This window comes from Stenella coeruleoalba (assembly GCF_951394435.1).
Source record: "Stenella coeruleoalba genome assembly, chromosome: 4".
Classification (NCBI taxonomy): Eukaryota; Metazoa; Chordata; class Mammalia; order Artiodactyla; family Delphinidae; genus Stenella; species Stenella coeruleoalba.
Genome location: NC_137149.1, coordinates 42,712,303 through 42,737,810, shown reverse-complemented (window position 1 = coordinate 42,737,810; position 25,508 = coordinate 42,712,303). Strand labels below are relative to the sequence as shown.

General features: G+C 35.8%; 1 protein-coding gene across 2 annotated transcripts in view; it reads left to right on the top strand.

Moving 5' to 3' along the window:
- FBXL5 (F-box and leucine rich repeat protein 5) overlaps window positions 1-24,787 on the top strand; it is a 50,404-nt gene extending 25,617 nt beyond the window's left edge. Inside the window, exons 10-12 of one of the 2 annotated variants that reach the window (XM_079919213.1) lie at window positions 14,541-14,663; window positions 16,867-17,015; window positions 23,994-24,787. In XM_079919213.1, the coding sequence (XP_079775339.1) occupies window positions 14,541-14,663; window positions 16,867-17,015; window positions 23,994-24,070 (349 nt within the window). In that variant the 3' untranslated portion in view covers window positions 24,071-24,787. The remainder of the gene's footprint in view (window positions 1-14,540; window positions 14,664-16,866; window positions 17,016-23,993) is intronic. The other variant, XM_079919212.1, reaches the window with a different exon arrangement.
- The last annotated feature ends 721 nt before the right edge of the window (window positions 24,788-25,508 follow it).

Below are 25,508 nucleotides of genomic sequence, written 5' to 3'. Positions count from 1 at the left end.
AGTTAGAGAGTGAATTTTCTGTGCATTTCCTGGGAGAGAAGCTAAGGAAATCGAAACTACAAATTTGATTTTTAGAAACAGCTTTCTTCTTGCATTTATTCTGTTGGTTTAAAAAGTATTTCAGTTAACTTAATAAGTTCAGCTGGTGTTCAGGTTTGAGAACAAATACAACTTGTGCAAGCATTCACCTCAACTTGGGGGAACAGAGTTGCTAGTTGGGAGTATTCTGTGTATCCTTCTGTAATAGTCATTATGTTTTATTCAGGGATGGGTAGCATGAATTTTGGCAAGTTGGTTATGGGGCTTGTTAAAAGAGCATTCACTGTAAAAATGTAGGTTGAAAATCAAAGTTTTAAACTAGATTGAAGCCGTAGGGAACATATAGTGTAGTGTGTAGTCTTCATGCAGCATTATCTGGTTTTCATAGGAATGACATAAAATAAATTTTGGCTGTCATTGAGTAGAAGTAGGCTGTTTAAATTTTCAGCCTTCTTTGGCCCCCTCACATTGCCATTATTGTTTCGGTACAAACTATTCCTTTTCTCCTTGAATCCAAGGCAACTGCTCTTGAATCTTTTGCAGATAGCATGTATAGTTGGGTGTTACAGTTAAACATTCTGTCATTTAATCTTTCGGTTTCACAATATGCATTTAATGTAATTACTGATATGGTTAAATTTATGCCTACCATCTTACTGTTTGTTTTCCCCCTGTTTCTCTTTTCTTTATTCTTGTTTTGTCTTTTCCTGACTTGCTTTGGATTTATTAAGTATGGGTTGGCCAAAAATTTCCTTTGGTTTTTAAGTAAAAATAAAAGACATTTTTCATTTTCACCAAGAACGTTATGGAACAACATATTCACTGTTTTGTTCCACCACCTTCTGCCATTTTTGAGGCAACTTCATAATTCCATCTTCCCAAAACTTTTTATCTTTTTGAGCAAAGAACTGTTCCAGGTGCCTTTTAGTGTTCCAGGGAATTGAAATTTTTTCCATTGAGAGAATTTTGTAAAGACCGAACAAAATAATGGAAATCTGAAGGTGCAATGTCTGGTGAATACAGCAGATGAATCAGAACTTCCCAGCCAAGCTGTAACAGTTTTTGCTTGGTCATCAAAGAAACATGCGGTCTTGTGTTACCCTGATGGAAGATTGTGCGTTTTCTGTTGACTAATTCCGGATGCTTTTCGTTGAGTGCTGCTTTTGAGTTGGTCTAATTGGGAGCAGTACTTGTTAGAATTAACCTTTTGGTTTCTGGAAGGAGCTCATAGTAGAGGACTCTGTTCCAGTCCCACCATATACACATCACCTTCTTTGGGTGAAGACTGGCCTTTGTTGTGGTTGGTGGCAGTTCATTTTGCTTGCCCACGACCTCTTCCGTTCCACATTATTGTACAGTATCCACTTTTCATCGCCTGTCACAACTTGTTTCAAAATGGAATGTTTTTGTTACGTTTCAGTAGAGAATTGCATGCGGAAATACAGTCAGGAAGGTTTTTTTCACTTAACTTTTGTGGAACCCAAACATCAGAGCGATTAACATAACCAAGCTGGTGCAAATGATTTTCAGTGCTTGATTTGGATATTTTGAGTATGTCGGCTATCTCCTGCATGGTATAACGTTGATTGTTCTCAGTGAATGTCTTCATTTGGTAGCTGTCAACCTCAGCTGGTCTACCTGACTGTGGAGCATCATCCAGCAAGAAATTCCAGCATGAAACTTCGCAAACCACTCACACTTTCGATCAGTCATAGCATCATCTCCATACACTGCACAAATCTTTTTTCGTGTTTCAGTTGCATTTCACCTTTCTTGAAATAAGAAAGCATAATATGTCGAAAATGTTGCTTTTTCTTCCATCTTCAATTTTTAAGTGGCTACACAAAAATTCACTACTTTTGATAAGTTTTTTTTTAAATGCACACTGATATGACAGCTGTCACAAGACAATCTAACAAAATTGTTTCAAATGACCTTAAATATAACTAAGCCCTACTAAAGCCATCTTACGGAAAATACGAACGAACTTTTTGGCCAACCCAGTACTTTTAGTATCAGTTTTATCTCTACTCTTGGTTAGTATATCATTTATTTAGTGTTTGCTTTAGGGTTTGTATGTACCTTGTAAATAAAATTGTGGTAAAATATACAAACCACAAAGGTTACCGTATTAACGATTTTTTCTTAAATTTTATTTTATTTATTTTTCTAAACAGCACGTTCTTACTAGTTATCCATTTTATACATATTAATGTATATGTGTCAGTACCAATCTCCCAGTTCATCACACCACCACCACCCCCCTTGCCACTTTCCCCCCTTGGTGTCCATGTTTGTTCTGTACATGTGTGTCTATTTCTGCCCTGCAAACTGGTTCATCTGTACCATTTTTCTAGGTTCCACATATTTGCGTTAATATGTGATATTTGTTTTTCTCGTTCTGACTTACTTTACTCTGTATGACAGTCTCTGGATCCATCCACATCTCTACAAATGACTCGGTTTCATTCCTTTTTATGGCTGAGTAATATTCCATTGTATGTATATACCACACCTTCTTTATCCATTGGTCTGTCGATGGGCATTTAGGTTGCTTCCATGTCCTGGCTATTTTAAATAGTGCTGCAATGAACATTGTGGTACATGACTCTTTCTGAATTACGGTTTTCTCAGGGTATATGCCCAGTAGTGGGATTGCTGGGTCGTTTGGTAATTCTATTTTTAGTTTCTTAAGGAACCTCCATACTGTTCTCCGTAGTGGCTGTATCAATTTACATTCCCACCAACAGGGCAAGAGGGTTCCCTTTTCTCCACACCCTCTCCAGCATTTGTTGTTTGTAGATTTTCCAGTGATTCCCATTCTAACTGGTGTGAGGTGATACCTCATTGTAGTTTTGATTTGCATTTCTCTAATAATTAGTGATGTTGAGCAGCTTTTCGTGTGCTTCTTGGCCATTTGTATGTCTTCTTTGGAGAAATGTCTATTTAGGTCTTCTGCCCATTTTTGGATTGGGTTGTTTGTTTAATATTGAGCTGCATGAGCTGTTTATATATTTTGGAGATTAATCCTTTGTTGATTTGTTTGCCAATATTTTCTCCCATTCTGAGGGTTGCCTTTTCGTCTTGTTTGTAGTTTCCTTTGCTTTGCAAAAGGTTTTAAGTTTCATTAGATCCCATTTGTTTATTTTTGTTTTTATTTCCATTACTCTAGGAGGTGGATCAAAAAAAGATCTTGCTGTGATTTATGTCAAAGTGTGTTCTTCCTATGTTTTCCTCTAAGAGTTTTATAGGGTCCAGTCTTATATTTCGGTCTTTAATCCATTTTGAGTTTATTTTTGTGTATGGTGTTAGGGAGTGTTCTAATTTCATTCTTTTACATGTAGCTGTCCAGTTTTTCCAGCACCACTTATTGAAGAGACTGTCTTTTCTCCATTGTATATCCTTGCCACCTTTGTCATAGATTAGTTGACCATAGGTGCGTGGGTTTATCTCTGGGCTTTCTATCTTGTTCCATTGATCTGTATTTCTGTTTTTGTGCCAGTATCATATTGTCTTGATTACTGTAGCTTTGTAGTATAGTCTGAAGTCAGGGAATCTGATTCCTCTAGCTCCATTTTTTTCCCTCAAGACTGCTTTGGCTATTCAGGGTCTTTTGTGTCTCCATACAAATTTTAAAATTTTTTGTTCTAGTTCCATAAAAAACGCCATTGGTAGTTTGATAGGGATTGCATTGAATCTGTAGATTGCTTTGGGTAGTATAGTCATTTTCACAATATTGATTCTTCCAGTCCAAGAACATGGTATATCTCTCCATCTGTTGGTATCATCTTTAATTTCTTTCATCAGTGTCTTATAGTTTTCTGCATATAGGTTTTTTGTCTCCCTAAGTAGGTTTATTCCTAGGTATTTTATTCTTTTTGTTGCAGTGGTAAATGGGAGTGTTTCTTTAATTTCTCTTTCAGATCTTTCATCATTAGTGTATAGGAATGCAAGAGATTTCTGTGCATTAATTTTGTATCCTGCAACTTTACCGGATTCATTGATTAGCTCTAGTAGTTTTCTGGTGGTATCTTTAGGATTCTCTATGTATAGTATCATGTCATCTGCAAACAGTGACAGTTTTACTTCTTCTTTTCCAATTTGTCTTCCTTTTATTTCTTTTTCTTCTCTGATTGCCCTGGCTAGGACTTCCAAAGGTATGTTGAATAATACTGGTGAGAGTGGACATCCTTGTCTTGTTCCTGATCTTAGAGGAAGTGCTTTCAGTTTTTCACCACTGAGAACAATGTTTGCTATGAGTTTGTTGTATATGGCCTTTATTATGTTGAGGTAAGTTCCCTCTGTGCCCACTTTCTGGAGAGTTTTTATCATAAATGGGTGTTGAATTTTGTTAAAAGCTTTTTCTGCATCTATTGAGGTGATCATATGCTTTTTCTTCTTCAGTTTGTTAATACGGTGTATCACATGGATTGACTTGCGTATATTGAAGAATCCTTGCATCCCTGGGATAAGTCCCACTTGATCATGGTGTATGATCCTTTTAATGTGCTGTTGGATTCTGTTTGCTAGTATTTTGTTGAGGATTTTTGCATCTATATTCATCTGTGATATATTTCCGTAATTTTGTTTTTTTGCCGGGTAGAGTAATCTTGGTTGTAGGTTCTTCCCTTTCATCACTTTAAGTATATCATGCCACTCCCTTCTGGCTTGTAGAGTTTCTGCTGAGAAATCAGCTGTTAACCTTATGGGAGTTCCCTTGTACGTTATTTGTAGTTTTTCCCTTGCTGCTTTCAGTAATTTTTCTTTGTCTTTAATTTTTTCCAATTTGTTTTCTGTGTGTCTTGTCATGTTTCTCCTTGGGTTTGTCCTGCCTGGGAGTCTCTGTGCTTCCTGGGCTTGGGTGGCTAGTTCCTTTCCCATGTTAGGGAAGTTTTCAACTATAATCTCTTCATATATTTTCTCGGGTCCTTTCTCTCTCTCTTCTTCTGGGACCCCTATAATGTGAATGTTGTTGCATTTATTAATGTTGTCCCAGTGGTCTCTTAGTCTGTCTTCATTTCTTTTCATTCTTTTTTCTTTCTTCTGTTTCATGGCAGTTAATTCCACCATTCTGTCTTCCAGGTCACATATCCGTTCTTCTGCCTCAGTTATTCTGGTATTGGTTCTTTCTCCTTTATTTTTCATTTCAGTTATTGTATTGTTCATATCTGTTTGTTTGTTCTTTAATTCTTATAGGTCTTTGTTAAACATTTCTTTCATCCTCTGGATCTTTGCCTCCATTCTTTTTCCAAGGTCCTGGATCATCTTCACTATAATTATTCTGAATTCTTTTCAGGAAGGTTACCTATCTCCACTTCATTTAGTTGTTTTTCTGGGGGTTTATCTTGTTCCTTCATCTGGTACGTAGCTCTCTCCCTTTTCATCTTGTCTGTCTTTCTGAAGTGAATGTGGTTTTTGTTCCACAGGCTGCAGGATTGTAGTTCTTCTTGCTTCTGCTGTCTGCCCTCTGGTGGATGAGGCTATCTAAGAGGGTTTTGCAAGTTTCCTGATGGGAGGGACTGGTGGTGGGTAGAGCTGGCTGTTGCTGTGGTGGGGAGATCTCAGTAAAACTTTAATCTGGTTGTCTGCTGATGGGTGGGGCTGGGTTCCCTCCCTGTTGGTTGTTTGGCCTGAGGCGACCCAACACTGGAGCCTACCCAGGCTCTTTGGTGGGTCTGAAGGCGGACTCTGGGAGGGCTCATGCCAAGGAGTACTTCCCAGAACTTCTGCTGCTAGTGTCCTTGTCCTCATGGTGAGACACAGCCACCCCCCGCCTCTGCAGGAGACCCTCCAACACTAGCAGGTAGGTCTAGTTCAGTCTCCTATGGGGTCACTGCTCCTTCCCCTGGGTCCCGATACGCACACTATTTTGTGTGTGGCCTTCAAGAGTGGGGTCTCTTTCCCCCGGTGCTGTTGAAGTCCTGCAATCAAATCCCAGTAGCCTTCTAAGTCTGGTTCTCTGGGAATTCCTCCTCCTGTTGGTGGACCCCGAGGTTGGGAAGCCTGACGTGGGGCTCAGAACCTTCACTCCAGTGGGTGGACTTCTGTGGTATAAGTGTTCTCCAGTTTGTGAGTCACCCACCCAGTAGTTACAGGATTTGATTTTATTGTGATTGCACCCCTCCTACCATCTCATTGTGGCTTCTTTGTCTTTGGATGTGGGGTATCTTTTTTGCTGAGTTCTAGTGTCTTTCTGTCAGTGATTTTTCAGCAGTTAGTTGTGATTCCGGTGCTCTCGCGAGGGGGAGTGAGAGCACGTCCTTCTACTCCGACATCTTGAACCAGTCCTTCCATTTTAATGATTTTTAAGTGTACAACTCAGTGGCCCTCTGAGTTCACAATGTTGTATAACATTGCAAATATTTCCAAAACTTTTTCAGCACTCACAACAGAAAGTGTAACTATCAAGCAGTAACTGCTTACTCTTCCAACCCTCCCAGGCTCCCTACTGTTTTACTTTCTGTCTCTATGTATTTGCATCATTTATACAACATAGATACATCATGTAAGTGGAAACATACAATACTTGTCCTCTCTGTCTGGCTTATTTCACTTAGCATAATGTATTCAAGGTTCATTCACGTTGTGAATGTATCAGAACTTCATTCCTTATTATAGCTGAATAATATTCTGTATTTATATACCACATTTTGTTTATCTGTTTGTCATTGATGTCATCATCGATGGGCACTTGGATTGTTCGCCCTGTTAGCTGTTGTGAATAATGCCGCTGTGAATATTGGCATACAAGTATTTGAGTCCTTGTTGTCATTTGGTCTTTAATTTATTTTAGCAGTGTTTTGCAGTTTTCAGTGTACAAGTCTTTTGCCTTAGTTAAGTTAATTCTTAAGTATTTTAATTTTTTGATGCTATTTTAAGTGGAATTTTCTTAATTTCTTTTTCAGATTGTTCATTGCTAGCGTATAGAAATATAACTGATTTTTAAAAAATTAATTTATGTATTTTTGGCTGTGTTGGGTCTTCGTTGCTGCACGTGGGCTTTGTCTAGTTGTGGAGAGCAGAGGCTACTCTTTCTTGCATTGCACGGACTTCTCACTGTAGTGGATTTCTTGTTGCAGAGCACGGGCTTCAGTAGTTGCAGTGCACAGGCTTAGTTGCTCTGCAGCATGTGGGATCTTCCCAGACCAGGGTTTGATCCTGTGTCCCCTGCTTTGGCAGGCGGATTCTTAACCACTGCACAACCAGGGAAGCCCCTAACTGATTTTTGAATGTGGATTTTGTATCCTGCTACTCTTCCACATTTGTTTTTTAGCTCTTAATACAGTTTTTTTTTGGTGTGAATTCTTGAGAGTTTTCTATGTATAAGATCATGTCATCTACAAACAGAGATTATTTTACTTCTCCCTTTCCAACTTAGATGCCTTAAAATAATTTTTTTTTCTGGTTTAATTGCTCTGGCTAGAATTTCCAGTACTGTATTAAGTGGAAGCATCCATAGTGGGCATCCTTATCTTGTTTCTAATCTTAGGGGAAGAGCTTTCAGTCTTTCATCATTGACTGTGTTAGCTGTGTGTTTTCCATATATGGCTTTTCTTATGTTGAGGAAGTTCTCTTCTAGTCCTAGTTTACTGAGTATTTTTATCATAAAAGTGTATTTGATTTTGTCACATGCTCTTTCTGCATCAGTTGAGATGATCATGTATTTTTTTCTCCTTCATTCTATTAGTGTGATATGTTAATTTGATTGAGAACCGCCCTTGCATCCCTGGGATAAAACTCACTTGGTCATGGTGTGTAATCTGTTTAATATGCTCCTGGATTCAGTTTGCTCGTGTTTGCTGTGGATTTTTGCATCTATATTTGTAAGGGACATTTGGCCTGTAGTTTTCTTTTCTTGTGCCTTTGTCTAGCTTTGGTATCAGGGTAATAATACTGGCCTCATAGAATGAGTAGGAAGTCTTCCTCCTCTTCAGTGTTTTTTAAGAGTTTGAGAAGGATTGTTACTTCTCTAAATGTTTAGTGGAATTCACCAGTGAGGCATCTGATTTTGATTTCTTAGTTGGGAAGCTTTGATTACTAATTCAGTCTCCTTACTTGTTGTAGGTGTATTCTGATTTTCTGTTTGTTTGTTTGTTTTTTTCCTTGAGTCAGTTTTGTTACTTTTTGTGTTTCTAGGGGAGTTGTCTACTTCATCTAGGTTATACAATTTGTTGATATACAGTTGTTCATGGTACTATTTTATAATCCTTTCTATTTCTGTAAAATCGGTAGTAATGTCCTAACTTTCATTTCTAATATTTATTTATTTATTTTTGGCTGTGTTGGGTATTCCTTGCTGCGCATGGGCTTTCTCTAGAGTAGAGAAGAGTAGCGGGGGCTACTCTTTGTTGCAGTGTGCGGGCTTCTCATTGCAGTGGCTTCTCTTGTTGCAGAGCATGGGCTCTAGGCATGTGGGCTTCAGTAGTTGTGGCTTGCGGGCTTTAGGGTGCAGGCTCAGTAGTCGTGGCACACGGGCTTAGTTGCTCCGTGGCATATGGGATCTTCCCGGACCAGGGCTTGAACCCATGTCCCCTGCATTGGCAGGCGGATTCTTAATCACTGTGCCACCAGGGAAGTCCCCTAATGTTCATTTCTTACATTGGTAATTTGAGTCCTCTTTTTTTCTTAAGTTATACTAACTAAATGTCAAGTTTTGATGATCTTTTCAAAGAAGCGAAGTTATACTTTCTATGAGTTCAACCTTTTAAAATTTATTAAGCCTTTTTTTGTGGCCAAACGTGATCTGAGTATTCCATGTGCACTTGAGAAGAATGTGTATTCTGCTGTTTTTAACCGGAATGTTCTCTTTATGTTTGGTAGGACTAATCTGTTAATAGTGTAGTTCAAGTTCTCTATTTCCCTCTTGATCTTCTGTCCACTTGTTCTATCCATTATTGAAATTGGGGTATTGTATTTCTGACTATTTTTGTAGGACTTTTCATTTTTCCCTTTAGTTCTATCAATTTTGTATCATATATTTTGGGGCTCTGTTGTTAAGTGTGTATATGTTCTCAGTTTTTTCTAATCTTGGTGGAGTACACCTTTTACCAATATATAATATCCTAATACCCTTTGCCTTTTGTAAACATTTAAAAATTTAAAGTCTTTTTTGTTTCACAGTATTATAGTCACTCTTGCTCTGTTTTTGTTACCTTGTTTTTTTGGCCTCACTATGTGGCATGCAGAATCTTAGTTCCCTGACCAGGGATTGAACCCGTGCCCCCTGCAGTGGAAGCCTGGAGTCTTAACCACTTGACTGCCAGGGAACTCCCCCCTTTTGGTTACTTTTTGCTTGGAGTATCTTTTCTCATGCTTTTACTTTTAACCTCTTAGTGTTTTTGCATCTAAAGTGAGGTCTCTAATAAAGAGTATATAGATGGATCATGTTTTTAAAATTCTGAAGTTTAAAAATTTTTAATATAGTCTGTTAATCTCTGCCTTTCAGGAGGAGAATTTGATGGATTCATTTTTAAAGTAATTACTGATAAAGGAGACTTTACTTATGCCATTTATCTATTTCTTTTCCTTATGTTTTACATGCTTTTGTTCCTCATTTTCTCAGTGACTTCCTCTTTTTATGTTTTGTTTTGTTGTAATATACCATTTGATTCCCTTTTTCTCCATTTTCTTTGTTTTTTAAAGTTATTTTTTTAGTTGTTACCTTAGGGATACAATTAACATCTTGATCTTAAAACAACCTAGTTTGACAACCAGCTTAGTTTCAATCATGTACAAATACTCCACTCTTGACATCTCTGTCTCATCTCCTTTATATTGTTATTGGTACAGGTTACAGCTTTATACATTGTGTGCCCTTTAACGTAGATTTATAATTACTGTTTTATGCTTTTGTGTATGCATTTTTAACTAATTGCTTTCTACCTTCAAACAGTATTATACCATTTCACATAGAATGTAAGAATCTTAAAACAGTAATCGCCTGTTCCCCTCCCCATTCTTTGTGCTGTTTTTGTTATATATTTTATTTCTATATATGTTTTAAACCCCATAATACATTGTTAATATTTTTTCTTTAAACAATTGCCTTTTTTTTTTTTTTGGCCATGAGGCATGTGGGATCTTAACTCCCCGACCAGGGATCGAACCCGTACCCCCTGCATTAGAAGGTGAAGTCTTAACCACTGGACTACCAGGGAAGTCCCAAACAATTGTCTTTTAGAAAAAATTAACAAAGAAGTCTTATTTCACCTTTTTTGCCATTCTTCATGCTTTTGTACAGTTTCATGTTTCCATTTGGTATTGTTTTTCTTTTGCCTGCAGAGTTCTCTGTAGTTTTTTGTACTGTTAAGTCTTTTGTCAGTAAACTCTCAGTTCTTGTCTGAAAAACTCTTTATTTCACCTTCATTTTAGAAGGATTTTCACTGTGTATAGAATTCTAAGTTGGTAGTTTTGTTTTAGCACTTTTAAGATGTTACATTGTCTTTCAGCTTGCGTCATTTATGAGAATTGTATTAAATTTTTATCTTTGTTCTTCCGTATATTATGTATGTTTTTTCTTTAGCTGCTTTAAAATTTTATTTCTGCTTTTAATGCAGTTTGCATATGGTATGCCTTGGTGTGGTTATCTTCATTGTTATCTTGCTTGGGGTTAATTGAGATTCTTGGATATGTTATTCCTAGCTTTCATAAAATTGAAAAACAAAATTCAGCTATTATTTCCTCAAGTACTTTTTCTCTCCTCCCTATTCTCTTACCCCTGCTTCTTGCTGGGACTTCATGTATGTCAGACTTCTTGATACTGTACTATAGGTCACTTTAGTGTAATAGTTCCCTGGACTGTCATGACAAAGTACCACAAGCTAGGTGGTTAGAATGATAGAAATTTATTCTCTTAGAGTTCTGGAGATTAGAGTTCAATAATCAGGGTGTTGGCCAAACCATGTTCCCCCTGAAACCTTTAAGGGAGCATCCTTTCTTAACTCTTGAAACTTTTCATAGACCCAGGTGTTGCTTGGCTTGTGGCACTATAACCCCAATCTCTGCCTCAGTCTTCACACGGCCATCTCCTTTTTGTGTCTGTATATCTATGCGTCTTCACATGGCATTATCCGTGTGTGTGTGTGTGTGTGTCTAAATATCCCTCTTCTTAGGAGGACATCAGTCATATTGGATTAAGGCCCACCCTAATGACCTGATCTTAAATCTGCAAAGACCGTATTTCCAACTAAAGTCACATTTATGATACTGAGGGTTAAGACTTCAACATATCTTTTTTTGATGGGGGTGGGAGGGGACACAATTCAACCCATAACACCAGGGCTTTTTCTTTTCCTTACTGTTTTTGTTCTTTTTTCTCTTGGTGCTTCATTTTGGTTAATCTGGTTGTTCTTCAAGTCCACTAATTTTTGCAATGTCTAATTACTGCTAATCTCGTTCAGTGTATTTTTTATTTCAGATATTGTATTTTTCATCTCTAGAAGTTTCATTTGGTACACTCGTGATCCTCCCTGATATATACATATACACACACATATAAGCACATCAATAATGTATGTAAATATATTAAAACATTAAAAAAACTAATATATAGACATGTTTTTTGTTTCATTATGTTCATATTTTCTTTTAAATCCTTGAGCATATTTAAAATATGAAATCTGTTTTAAAGTCATTATCTCCTAATTTCATCATCTTTATCATTTATTGGTCTGTTTCTATTGATTCTTTTTTTCTGATTCTTTGAGTGTTGAGTAGTTTTTGATTGGATACCAGATAATGTGAATTATACATTGTTGAATTCTGGATTTTGTTCTCATCTTTTAAAGATTACTACTTTGAATCACTCCCTGGTCTGTATTATTTCTGTAATTTGTATATATTTCTAAAACTTTTTTTCTTATTGCATGCATTATTAATACTTTGTTTAAATGTTTCTTTCTTTGTTTGAGAGCAAAGAATGTATTTTGCATTTTACTGTGTAGGCCTGTGCCTGACATACTTGGGTATTGGTGATAAAAAGTAGACTAGAGTGATCTTTCTAGCATGCATTTCTTATTACTTGTTATTACTCCTTTAAGCGTTTCAGTGAGTCTTATTGCCCTTTGGTTAAAGTTCAGATTCTTGGCCCTTGCTTGCCTCTGTAGTTTATATCTTGTTACCTTCTTTAAATCTCTTCCTTTTACTTCCTCACATCTTCACCTCTGCCAAAAAAAAGACAGCAAGTAGGTAAACATAAACATAACACACAAACACACAAAACCATCCTTTCTTTAACCATACTCAGCTATTTTCGTTTCCTCCAGGTATACAGGCATACCTTGTTTCATTGTACTTTGCTTTATTGTGCTTTGCAGATAATTGCGTCTTATACAAATTGAAGGTTTGTGGCAACCTTGTATCGAGCAGGTCTGTCAGTCCCATTTTTCTAACGATATTTGCTTGCTTCACGTTTTTGTGTCACACTTTAATTCTTCAGTATTTCAAACTTCCATTATTATTATATTTGTTATGGTGATCTGTGATCAGTGATCTCTGATGATACTACTGTAATTGTTTTGGAGTGCCACAAACCATATAAGATGGCAAACTTAATCGATAAATACTGTGTGTGTTCTGACTGCTTCAACTGGCTATTCCCCCATCTCTCTCCATCTTCTTCTGCCACCCTATTTCCTGAGACACAACAGTATTGAAATTAGGCCAATCAATAACCCTACAGTGGCCTCTAAGTATTCAAGTAAAATGAGTCACACATCTCTCACTTTAAATCAAAATCTAGAAATGATTACACTTAGTGAGGAAGGCACGTCAAAAGCCAAGCAAGATAGGCTGAAAGCTAGGTCTTTTGCACCAAACAGTTAGCCAGGCTATACAAGCAAAGGAGAAGTTCTTGAAGGAAATTAAAAGTGCTACTCTATTGAACACATGAATGGTAAGAAAGTGAAACAGCCTTTTTGCTGATAAGGAGAAAGTTTTAGTGGTCTGGATAGAAGATCAAACTAGCCACAGTATTCTTTTAAGCCAAAGCCTAATTCACAGCAAGACCCTAACTCTCTTCAGTTCTGTGAAGGCTGAGGTGAGGAAGCTGCAGAAGAAAAGTTGGAAGCGAGCAGAGGTTGGTTCATGAGATTTAAGGAAAGAAGCCATAACATAAAAGTGCAAGGTGAGTACAGAGGAGAAGTCAGTGCCTGGCTTCAAAGGACAGGCTGACTCTTCTATTAGGGGTTAATGCAGCTGGTGGCTTCGTTGAAGCCAGTGCTTATTTACCATTCTGAAAATCCTAGGGCCCTTAAGAATGATGCTAAATCTACTCTGCTTGTGCTCTGTAAATGAAACCACAAAGCCTGGATGACAGCACATCTGTTTACAACATGATTTACTGACTTTTTAAGCCCACTGTTGAGACCTACTGCTTAGGAAGAAAAAGGTTCCTTTCAAAATACTGCTCAGAGATAATGTACCTGCTCACCCAAGAGCTCTGATGGAGATGTACCATGAGATTAATGTTTTTTGTTGTTGTTTGTTTTATAAATTTATTTATTTTTTGCTGTGTTGGGTCTTCGTTGCTGTGCACGGGCTTTCTGTAGTTGTGGTGAGCAGGGGCTACTCTTTGTTGCAGTGCGCGGGCTTTTTGTTTCAGTGGCTTCTCTTGTCTCAGAGCATAGGCTCTAGGTGTGCGGGCTTCAGTAGTTGGGGCACGTGGGCTCAGTAGCTGGCTCGTGGGCTCTAGAGCGCAGGCTCAGTAGTTGTGGTGCACGGGCTTACTTGCTTCATGACATGTGGGATCTTCCCGGACCAGGGATCGAACCCGTGTCCCCTGCATTGGCAGGCGATTCTTAACTACTGTGCCACCAGGGAAGTCGCTGAGATTAATGTTGTTTTCATGCCTGCTAACACAACATCCATTTTGCAGCCCATTGATCCAGGAGGCATTTCAACTTTCAAGTCTTACTATTTAAGAAATATATTTTGTAAGGCTATGTAGCTGCCTTAGGTAGTGATTCCTCTGAGCTAGGCAAAGTAAATTGAAAATCTTCTTGAAAGGATTCACTATTCTAGATGCGATGAAGAACATTTGTGATTCTTGGGAACATATCAGAATATCAACATTAACAGGATTTTAGAAGAAATTGATTACAACCCTCATGAATGACTTTGAGGGGTTCAAGACTTCACTGGAGGAAGTAACTGCAGGTTAGAAATAGCAAGAGAACTAGAATTAAAAGTAGAGTATGAAAATGTGACTGAATTATATCCGTAATAAAACTTTAATGGATAAGGAGTTGTTTCTTATGGATGAACAAAGAAAGTGGTTTCTTCCGATGGAATCTACTCCTGGTGAAAATGCTGTGAAGACTGTTGAAGTGGCAACAAAAGATTTAGAATATTACATAAACTTAATTGTTAAAGCAGTGGCAGGGTTTGAAAGTAATTGACTCCAATTTTGAAAGAAGTAGGGCAAAATGCTACAGAGCAATCATTCGTGGAAGGAAGAGTCAGCCAATGCAGCAAAAAAAACTTCATTGTTGTCTTATCTTAAGAAACCGCCACGGCCACCCCAGCCTTCAATCACCACCTCGATCAGTCAGCAGCCGTCAACATGGAGGCAAGACCCTCCACCAGCAAAAAGATTATGACTTGCTGCTGAAGGCTCAGATGATACAATAAGTATTTTTAGCAATTAGCAATAAAATAAAGTATTTTTAATTAAGGTATGCATATAGTTTTTTAGACATACTGCTATTGCATACTTAATAGACTACAGTATAATGTAAACCTAACTTTTTTATATGCACCAGAAAACCAAAAAAATTGTGTGGCTTGCTTTATTGTGATATTCGCTTTATTGTGGTGGTCTGGAACTCAACCTGCAATATCTCTGAGGTATGCCTGTACTGTATTTCTCTGTCTTCATACATTTGCATTTGCTCTCTCTCTAACAAACGTTCATTGGCTAACTTCTGTTCATTTCTATCTCCATTCCAGTTTAAACGTCACTTTTTAAGGGAAACCGTTTGTGACCCCTGTCCCCCTCCCTCCACCAAGGCCCTTAAATACGTTCCCAGGAGAGCATTCATCATATGATATTATAACTGCTTGTTTACTTTTGTCTTGTTTGATATCCCACTAGACTCAGTGAATGCATATACAGTTTACTCAAGTGTATTTGTGATACAAAGTTTTACATTCCATGCAGTCTGTCCTCAGTGTACTGAAAATTTGTAAGTGTTAGAACATGAAGCAGTTTCTGCATTGAGATACCTTCTGAGATCTTTTAGACCACTTTTTAGAAGCTGTTTTATTTTTTATTCTGAGCTATTCAACTTTATAGGAAAAAAAGAATCAATAAACTTTAAACAATAGTCTTCCTTTAAAGATGTCTATTTGTAATTACTGTGGCCCAGTCAAGCCACTGAAGTTCTGAACTGCCACTGTTACTAATTTAAACTGTAGGAATGGATCAGGGAATCTATGATTTAAGAAAAAGTCAGTCTTTTTCAGTCAAAATATAAGGAGAAGTATGCATTTAAATCTCTCACGTGTATTGGGGTCTTGATAAGCTCTTTTTGATAGGCCAGGTTTTTCTTGTAAACATGCAATGACAAAACATTAAAATGTATGTACTGATCTTTGTCCATCAGTGCCTGTCACTGAATATATAAATATTTCCATAGTTTATTCTAATCTCAGTAGTTTACATACTTTTACTTACCTTTACTTCCTAATTTCCATGTATCTGCATAATCATGCTATTTGTTTTTTTACTAAATTTATTGTATTATTAGTTTTTGGATAGTGCTGTCAAGATAGACTGTCTCTAGTTTTCCCAGTTTTTGCTGTTCTATAGAGGGAATTGATGTTCTCAGTTTTGCTCTTGATATTTTTCAGCTCTGCCATTGTCATTTCAGTCAATTTCTCATTTTATTCTTTTTATGTAAATTGTTTTTTTAAAATTCTTCTAGGGTATGCCATGAAAAGCAATGTTTTCATTTTTACTGAAATGAAATTCACATTAAATTCATTCTTTTAAAGGGTACAAATCAGTGGTTTTAGTATACTTATAAGGTTGGCAACCATTACCACTATCAAATTAGAAACATTTTCATTAAACCAAAAAGAAACCATTTACTCATTAGCAGTCATTCTTCATTCCTCTTTGCCCCCAGCCCCTGGTAGCCACTAATTTACTTTGTCTGTCTATTCTGCTTATTTTGGATATTTCATATAAGTGGAATTACATAGTATGTGGTCTTTTGTGTATGATTTTTTTCACTTAGCACAGTATTTTCAAGGTTCATGCATGCTGTGGCATGTATCAGTTCTTTATGGCTACATGATACTTATACTAAATTTTGTTTATCCACTCATTGATTAGTGGACATTTGGATTGTTTCCACTTTTTGGATATTATGAATAATGCTGCTGTGAACATTTGTTTGCAAGTTTTTCTGTGAACATATGTTTTCACTTCTCTTGGGTATATGCTGATTCTTTAACTCTTTGAGGAACTGCCAAACTGTTTAGTAATTTTCTTGATAATTTTTACTTAGTTTAGTAGGAGAGTGAAGATTACAATTCCAGGATTCATTACTTCCTTCCTGTAAGAATTGAGTTACTGTAATGTTCTTATAAAGAACATTTCATAGACTTGTTTATTGAATGTCTTCAGAAATGTCTCTGTTAAATGTATCCTGCCTAAGGATGAAGTTAGTTGTCATGTTTTATAGAGATACTTTAATTTTTCATTACCAGATTGAAAGGTCTGTTAATAGTCCATTGGGCCATAGGAATACATAAGTTTTCATAGATTTTACAATACATTTTAATTGTTAATATATTCTAATTGTTGAATTGCTTCTCTTACAGGGTTTTGACTCTGGGAGGAGGGCTACCTTATTTGGAGCACCTTAATCTCTCTGGTTGTCTTACTGTAACTGGTGCAGGCCTGCAGGATTTGGTTTCAGCATGTCCTTCTCTAAATGATGAATACTTTTACTACTGTGACAACATTAACGGTAATGCCTTTTAACAATGGGATAATTTTGGAGGAGTTGATTTAAAAATTTTTAACAGTTCTGAAAATTCTTAGGGTTTCTATTTTGTTTTCTAGATTTCTGATTACCAAACATTTTTTACTTTCAGGTTTAGTCTGAAAGATAAGTTTTCTTATCTTTCTAAAGATAAGTTTTCTTATCTTTCTAAAGATAAGTTTTCTTTTGGAGAGATATCTCAACTATCCATTCTGCCAGATTTTAGAAATATGTAATAGTTTAATCAATCCAAAGTGACAAGTTTTTATAGAATTACTACAATTCTTATAAAATTTTGGGAAATTCCTCTAGAGTGAAAGAGCACTCATTAACAATACAGCGTATTGCTGTTCTAGATACACCTAATTCTTAGGGATGTTAGAGTTAGTTTTCTTGTAGGACAAGAAAACTTCATAATGTAGTAGAAAAAGGAGGACTTTGGTAATGTGAACTCCTCAGGGACCCTGAATCTGGTTCCAAATAAATCTCTTGGAAGATTGAGGAGGATGGTGAGTGTGGTATTGGGAAGAGGCTGAGGTGCTTTAAATGTGATTAAAATTCCTATAGTATTATGGAGATTGAACCCTGAACCTACTTTTAACAATCATCAGGTAAACATTTCTTGATTTTTTTTGTTTTGTTTTATTTTTTTTATTTTTTTTGTGGTACGTGGGCCTCTCACTGTTGTGGCCTCTCCCCTTGCGGAGCACAGGCTCCGGACGCGCAGGCTCGGCGGCCATGGCTCACGGGCCCAGCCACTCGGCGGCATGTGGGATCTTCCCAGACCGGGACACGAACCGTGTCCGCTGCATCGGCAGCCGGACTCTCAACCACTGTGCCACCAGGGAAGCCCCTTGTTTTATTTTTTAAGCCTATTCCTGCCCTGCAGTGGGACTGTTTAATGTGCTTTTTCAAAGTACGTTCAGTGCCCTGTTGGGCATTTGATAATCACTGGTAGAGACTGAAGTCCTGAAGCATAAAAAGCTGCTCCTCAACTATTAGTAAGGAAGTCAACCTCCTGTATTTATAATTGGAAAAAATTTACATGGTTCAGATTCTACTGTCTTTTTACATCATGTTTTTTTTTTTTTTTTTTTTTTTGCGGTATGTGGGCCTCTCACTGTTGTGGCCTCTCCTGTTGCGGAGCACAGGCTCCGGTGCACAGGCTCAGCAGCCATGGCTCATGGGCCCAACTACTCTGTGGCATGTGGGATCTTCCCGGACCGGGGCACGAACCCATGTCCCCTGCATTAGCAGGCGGACTCCCAACCACTGCGCCACCAGGGAAGCCCATGTATTGTTATTTTTGAGAGTCCAGTTCATCTTAAGATCATGGGAAGATAAACGGAGTCTCTCAGGCAGAAAAATTGACAGACGCCAGCAAGACTAGAGGAATAGTATCTTCTTTAATGACATACCAGTAGGCAGAGAAGTTAGCAAATCTGCTGTTTCTCAGAGATTAGATTTTTCTTAAAATGTATATGAAGAGACAGGAGATAGCAGCTCTTTTGTTTCTTGAATCATTGGTGATGCAGGAGATGACCTCCCATGTTCTTGAAATAGCAACACTAACTTCAAGCATTTCTTTGCTCTCTGTTGCCTTTAGTGTATAAGAAGGAATGGGGAAAATTAATGTCATTTTAGTTGCAACCTGCTAAGTGTACAAAAGAAGGTGTGAGTGCTACAGTGCAGCACTTGCTGCTTTTGGGGATGCAATAAAAATATATATATATATTTTTAATACATGGTTATGTCATTGTGGGTTCACTGTTGTACTTACTAAGGCTTATAGGATATATTATGAAAAGTAATCAGTAAGCAATTATTTTTTGTAAGAAAAACACCTTATTGGTAGGTTGCATTTGAATTGTCTACACTGATTTCAGCATAGGTTATGCTGGTGGGAATAAATCTCAGAACCTAATTTGTTATACTTATTTTGGGGTATATAGATGTTATTGGATTGGTAGGGGGATTGGGTTTCACTTCATTTTTATGATCTGCCTACTACTTTTGTGTGTGTGTGTCTTTTTAAAAAAAACTTCTTGAAATAATTTAGGTGTTGGGATAAAGTTAAATACTTAAAAACTTTTGCACTTTGTTAGTATGTTAGAATTCCTTTCATCTTGACTGGTTTTGAATATATAAATATTAAAGTGTTCCAAAGGAGCTGCTACATTCTTTTTGTTGTATGTTAAGATTTTTTTTTGATAAATGAGTGGTAGTTTTCAATAAATGAATTTTAATGAACATATCTGACTTTAAAATGTTTGAAAGGAAATTGACCGTGCTTGTATAATCCAATACCAAGTCTCCTTTTACAGCTTCTTAAAGCATGATTTGGGGGAAATGGAAATCCTTTAAAGTTTACAGGGTGACTTGTCATGTGAACTTATGTTCCAGAGTTCCAGCCAGTTGCTCATAAAGCAATGCCCTGATACAATCTTTTCCTTAAAAGGCCATATGGACACTAGAAAGTGTTAGAATAAAGTTGCATTGTATCCAGTTTTGCAAGATGACACAGGATTCATCCAGTATCTTTTATTATAATTCAACTTGTACAAATACTTAGTGACTATAAATATTTAGCTCCCTTTTCATTATTATTTTTATTATTTCTGAAAGTAGTCAATATTTTTATACATGTTCTTAAACTAATAGGGAGCATATTTAGGTGACACATTATATTTTAATATTTGAGAGTAACACTTAACTAAAAATGTATTTTGTCAAAAGAGAGTTTACATAGTTAACTACCAGGTTACTAACTAAAAGAAGTAAATGCTGATAAATAATACTCATTAACTAAAAAGTGCTAAGTAAAACAAAATTTTCTATTTCCTAAGCATTAGCAGAGATTTTGGAGAAGATAAATTAGTAATCAGATATTCAAACAGTGTCTGCTGCCAGCAAGGCACTATACTAAGCATAAAATGCCATTTTTATTCTTAATGATTCTTTCATGACATTTAAATTTGTTATTTGATTGATAAAAAAGTTAAGATTTAAGTATAAAAAAAGGCTTCTTAGCCATAACATTTAAAAAATTCCTTGTCATTTAAGAAGTGTTAGATGGAATTGCCTAGTTTTAGAGCTCTGAAGAACATTTGAACAATGATAGCAAATAAACTTGTTGTACTGATTTGCATTTCAATGTATGTTTAATTTGTGAATTAAGATAGATTAGATCATAGTAGGTGACACAGTTTCAGATGATTTGCTCTCTTATGTTTCTAATTTAAGTTAAAGAGGAATTAAAGGTAAGTGAAGGTAAGTGCAGATATACAGCATAAGTAATATGCTTAAAATCTAGGAAAAACAAACAATTCAGTAATAAAAATTTGGGAAAATAACAATAGCTACCATTATAGCTCTTCTTAACTAATATTTTAAAAAATGCTCTCTTACAAAATTTATTTTTACCATGCATTTAAAGATTTTATTTAATGATTATGCAAATGTTATTTTTCTGTTTTATTATCCTTTACCGTAATTTAGCCCGCATCTGTTATAACCATTGGGTTTATTATCTCATATCAAGATTGACATTTACTGGTGATAAGTCAAATGTTTACCTTTGAAATTCCATGTCTGTGGAAGCACAGCTGTCTACTTGAGATATTTGGCAACCCAACATATCTTAGTCATGTTTCTTTCCAATTCTACCTCACTTTTTCTGTTGCCTGTTTATTCTGTTGTCCATTTATTCCCTTTTCTAAATAGTCCTTCTGTGATGCTTAAGGGTCTTAACTGTTAACATTGCTTATGATTTCCATGCTTTGGAAATTGCTTTCTCCCCTGTTTTCTACAGTATGAAACTAACTTACAAACAGCGGTTGTCTTCACTTTTGCTTTGCCCTAGGCCTTCAACAAAATAAAACCCATTCATGGATGATACCACTTTTATGGATTTTTAGGATCAGTCACCTGGAATGTCATTCACCTTATGATGGGATTGTAGTTTTGAGGTAGTTAGTATTACAGTTGTTGGTTAAGCACAATTTATGCCCTTAGATTTCCATTGAAAATAAGATATTCTGGTGTGTATCTGAGAAAGGGAGCACATTTTATAGCAATATGAGCGTGAACTTTGTTTTGTGATGAATAAGGAGATGCTGACAGATATCAGGAGAGGGTTACTTTCTACCTAATATAGGACACATATTTTTATTCCTACATTTTTCTTCCCATATTATCCCTACTTCCATCCCTTAGACTTTGAGAGCAAAAAGTGACTCAGGTCACCGGAGTGGAGACTGAGGATCCTGAGCCTCTTTTTTGGGGGAGGTTGGTGAAAAACTGTGTGGTACAGGCATACCTTGGAGATATTGTGAGTTTGGTTCCAGACCACCATAATAAAGTGAATATTGCAATAAAGTGAGCCACGTGAATATTTTGGTTTCCCAGTGTATATAAAAGTTATGTTTGCACTGTACTGTAGTCTATTAAGTGCAAAAGCATTGTCTAAAAAAAGCAACGTCCATACTTTAATTTAAAAATACTTTTTTGCTAAAAAATTTTAACCATCATCTGAGCCTTCAGTGAGTCATAGTAGTAACATCAAAGATCACTGATCACAGATGACCATAAAAAATATAATAATAATGAAAAAGCTTGAAATATTGTGAGAATTACCAAAATGTGCCAGAGAGACAGGAAGTGAGCAAATGTTGTTGGAAAAATGGTGCCAATAGACTTGCTCAGTGCAAGGTTGCCACACACCTTTAGTTTGTAAAAAATGCAGTATCTGCAAAGTGCAATAAAGTGAAGCACAATTAAATGAAGTATGCCTGTGTTTGGAAAAATATGAATCTTTTGATTAGATTCCTTGATCCAGTTGGCTCCTTTGAGACTCCCATTTAATTTTCTCTCTTGAAAACCAGTAGCATACTTTACTTTGATTGCTTTCAGCCATCGCTTATGATTTTTCCCTAGGCGTGTGATTGCAGTATAAAATTTCTTCCTTACCTTTCTGTGCTTTTAAAAATAGGAGTATAGACATTTTGAAGTATTGTTGGGAGTTTCAGTTTGGAATATTGTACCAAAGTCTCCATGTCTCTTTCCTCATATTTCTCCCTTTCAAAAAAGTTAGAATTATATACTGAGAAAATGATAGATGTGTTTTTGCAAAAACCACCAGTTTAAGCATTTCATCACAGGGACTGTGTCAGGGCAGGGCACTGATAGTGAGGTAGGAGATTGGCTCTTGGAGAAAGGCTCTAATGTACTAAGAAATTTCATTTTGACTCTTTGATTAAGATGACTAGCATTGTGTCTTAAGAGAAAATAGTCTTAACAAAAATGCTACTTTATGAATTTTAAGTATTTGACACATTTAACTTTTCATTTTCAAAATAGAATAGATTTTAATTTTGATTAAATAAAAAATAAGCTTGTGGTAATTCAGTTTTATATTTGAAATGACTTTAAACTTTTATTATAGAACCTTTTAAATATATAAACATAATAATATAAAGAAGCTTTATGGATCATTGGCTTCAGCAGTTATAAACCTGTGGTCAATCTTTTTTCATATACTATTGCCCATTCCCATACCTGCTCCCCGTATCCCAGGCATTATATTACTTTAAAAGTTAAGCATAAGTATTTGAAAATAAATGAAATCATAAGCTATTGCAGTTCCACTATGCTTGTAAAGTTCATTAGTTTCTTTTCTTACTTAAAGATACATTATTATTTCCATTAGTGAAATATATGAATGCTATACTTCATTGATTGTATATCCTAAGAAATTAGTCCTTTGTATTTTGTATATTGCCATTACAGGAATACAAAAAAAAGTTAAATTCTGGTAAATAAGTGTGTTCTATGTGTTTATTTGCAAGTAGTTATTTTCTTATGTTGGTATTAGCATAATTGCCTTCTTTTGCAATGGATCGCTACTTCAAAAGACAAAGAAAGCTAATATAATATATTTTTCTAAGTTAAAGTCTTGATATCATTCCAGTGATTTTTCAATTATAATCCATTTGATAAAATAAATATTATTTTCTATAATAAAAATATATTTCATGTACTTTTATGGTCCTTACGTATCAAAAATGCAAGTATTTTGGTTCTAATTGATGAAAGAACTAATTAACTTTGTTCATGGTGCAGACATACTGAAAGGCTTCAATATAGTTAAAATGTCTTTTTCCGCATTTGCTCGCCTTTATGAAAACTGTGATTCATTCAGAGTACTTGACATTTGAATATGCGCCATGATATCTCTTTGATACTTTCTAATTCTCAGCTTTGTTCCCTAATGGATCTTTTAATCTAGTGTCTGGGTAGCATAATGTGATTGGAATAAAATGTCAGTTATTCCACAAATGTATTATTACTTTTCTTTGTAATTGGATCATAACTTTTATTATGTCTTAGATATGTTTTTAATTATTCATTCATTACATATTTGATTCTGGAAGATAATTTCACCTAACCCTATCACATGACTTATTTTGGGTACAGATATTAAATAACTATATGTTAAGGCTATATCTACGTAGTTTATTTTTAACAAAAATTTTGAATGTAATATTTATTATAATTGCTCAATACTGGATTCTTTAGCTTATCTATTATAGATAAGGTTGTTTTTGCCTTAATTATATTTCTAGGAAAGATGTTCATGATACAAGAAATCCATTGTGAAGTTATCCTGGCAGTCTTATTTCTGTGGGTTATCTCTTTTCTTCTTGGATTTTTTATTTTGTAAGATTGTTGCCAAAAAATTACTTCTTTTCATTCTTCTTTTTCATTTACCTATATTAGTTAAAGTCAAACTGCTGTTGGCGATTTTTGTGCTGAATAATTTTTTATACACTCATTGTGGGATTTTACTTCTATGTTACAAATGTATTACTAGTTAAAAAAAAATGTGTTTTACTTCTTTCATTAGCAAGATTATTTTTGTGTGATAAGAAATTCCTCCTTTCACACTTCTCTGTTTTCATACAGGTCCTCATGCTGACACCGCCAGTGGATGCCAGAATTTGCAGTGTGGTTTTCGAGCCTGCTGCCGCTCTGGCGAATGACCCTTGACTTCTGACCTTTGTCTACTTCATTTAGCTGAGCAGGCTTCCTTTCATGCACTTTACTTATAGCACATTTCTTGTGTTAATCATCCCTTTTTGAGTGTGACTTGTTTTGGCCCCATTTCTTACAGCCTCGGAAATCTTAATTTACCAGTGAATTGTACAGTGTTGTTTCTCTTGCAAATCCTATTTTTGTTTTAGAAAGGGATTAGGTCTTTTTCATAGGGTGAGAACAATTTTATCAGATTTCTTTTAAACTAAATATTTTGAAAAAAATGTCACTAATGCCATGCCATTTAAAGTATTTTTTAGATTATTTTGAGTTTTGAAGTCAATGGGTTATTGGTTCTCTTCATAGATAAACACTGTACCAAGTCTTGCAGATCTTTTCAGACATACATTTTTGAAGTTTTATTTTCAGAGACTGTACAGTTTGGAAACCAGTCTCCTTTCCATAATGTTTCCTTTATTTGAACAATTCTCAGAGGGCCAATTCAAACATATCCACATATAAGATTCTTTAAGATTATAAAATAAATTGGCTTCTTGGTGTTAGCTCAGGGAGCTGGCACAGCACCAGTGTCTTTGTATTCGCTTTCTTCAAAGACCCCTGGTTCCCACCACTGTCCGTAAATTGTCACATTTGGGGGAGGGGTTTTTAAAAGTTCCACAGTCATTTGAAGAAATGTATAAATAAAATCTACTTTGAGGACTTTACCAAGTAATTTCTTTTGTGTTTTGATTTTGTTGTAAATCTCAATCCAGGGTTACTTTACTGTGAAATGGGACTAAATAGGTCTTTTGAACTCCCATGAAATCATGACTCTGACAAATGAATAGTTTTAGACAGATACCTGATTTTATTGAGCTGAATTGTCTTTTTGAAATTTATTGTGCAGTCGTCAGAATTTGAATTTGTAAGCTTATCTTCATTGCTGTTTGAAATAATAATTGGAATGGAGACCTGTTATTCAGAAAGGCACATATTGAGTCAATTTTATGTCATGCTATGTATAATTTATGTCACAAAGAAGAGAACAGTCAGCAGCATGCCACCTATTTTTATAAATATCTGTAAGGCTGTGGAAGAGGAGGTAATCTTGCAATTATGTTCTTTGTGGTCCCAGGTATTTTTTGTTTGTTTTATTGAGGAAGAGGAAGAGCAGGAAAGATACAAACTATAGATAGACAGATTTCAGTTCAGGCTAAGAGAAAACTATTTTACACAGAGTTGTCTAAAGATGAAGGAAGAAACATTTGACGAGAAAATAAATAAGAAGTCACTCTGCTTTTAAATTTAACTAACATTTGAACTAAATACTGTGAGGGAAGATCACCTCTAAGGAAGGACATCTAATGGCTCTGAAATTTCACTTTTCTCTAAGAGTTTCCTCATTTTGATTCCATTGCTATTAACATTTGTGAAATATAAGATGGA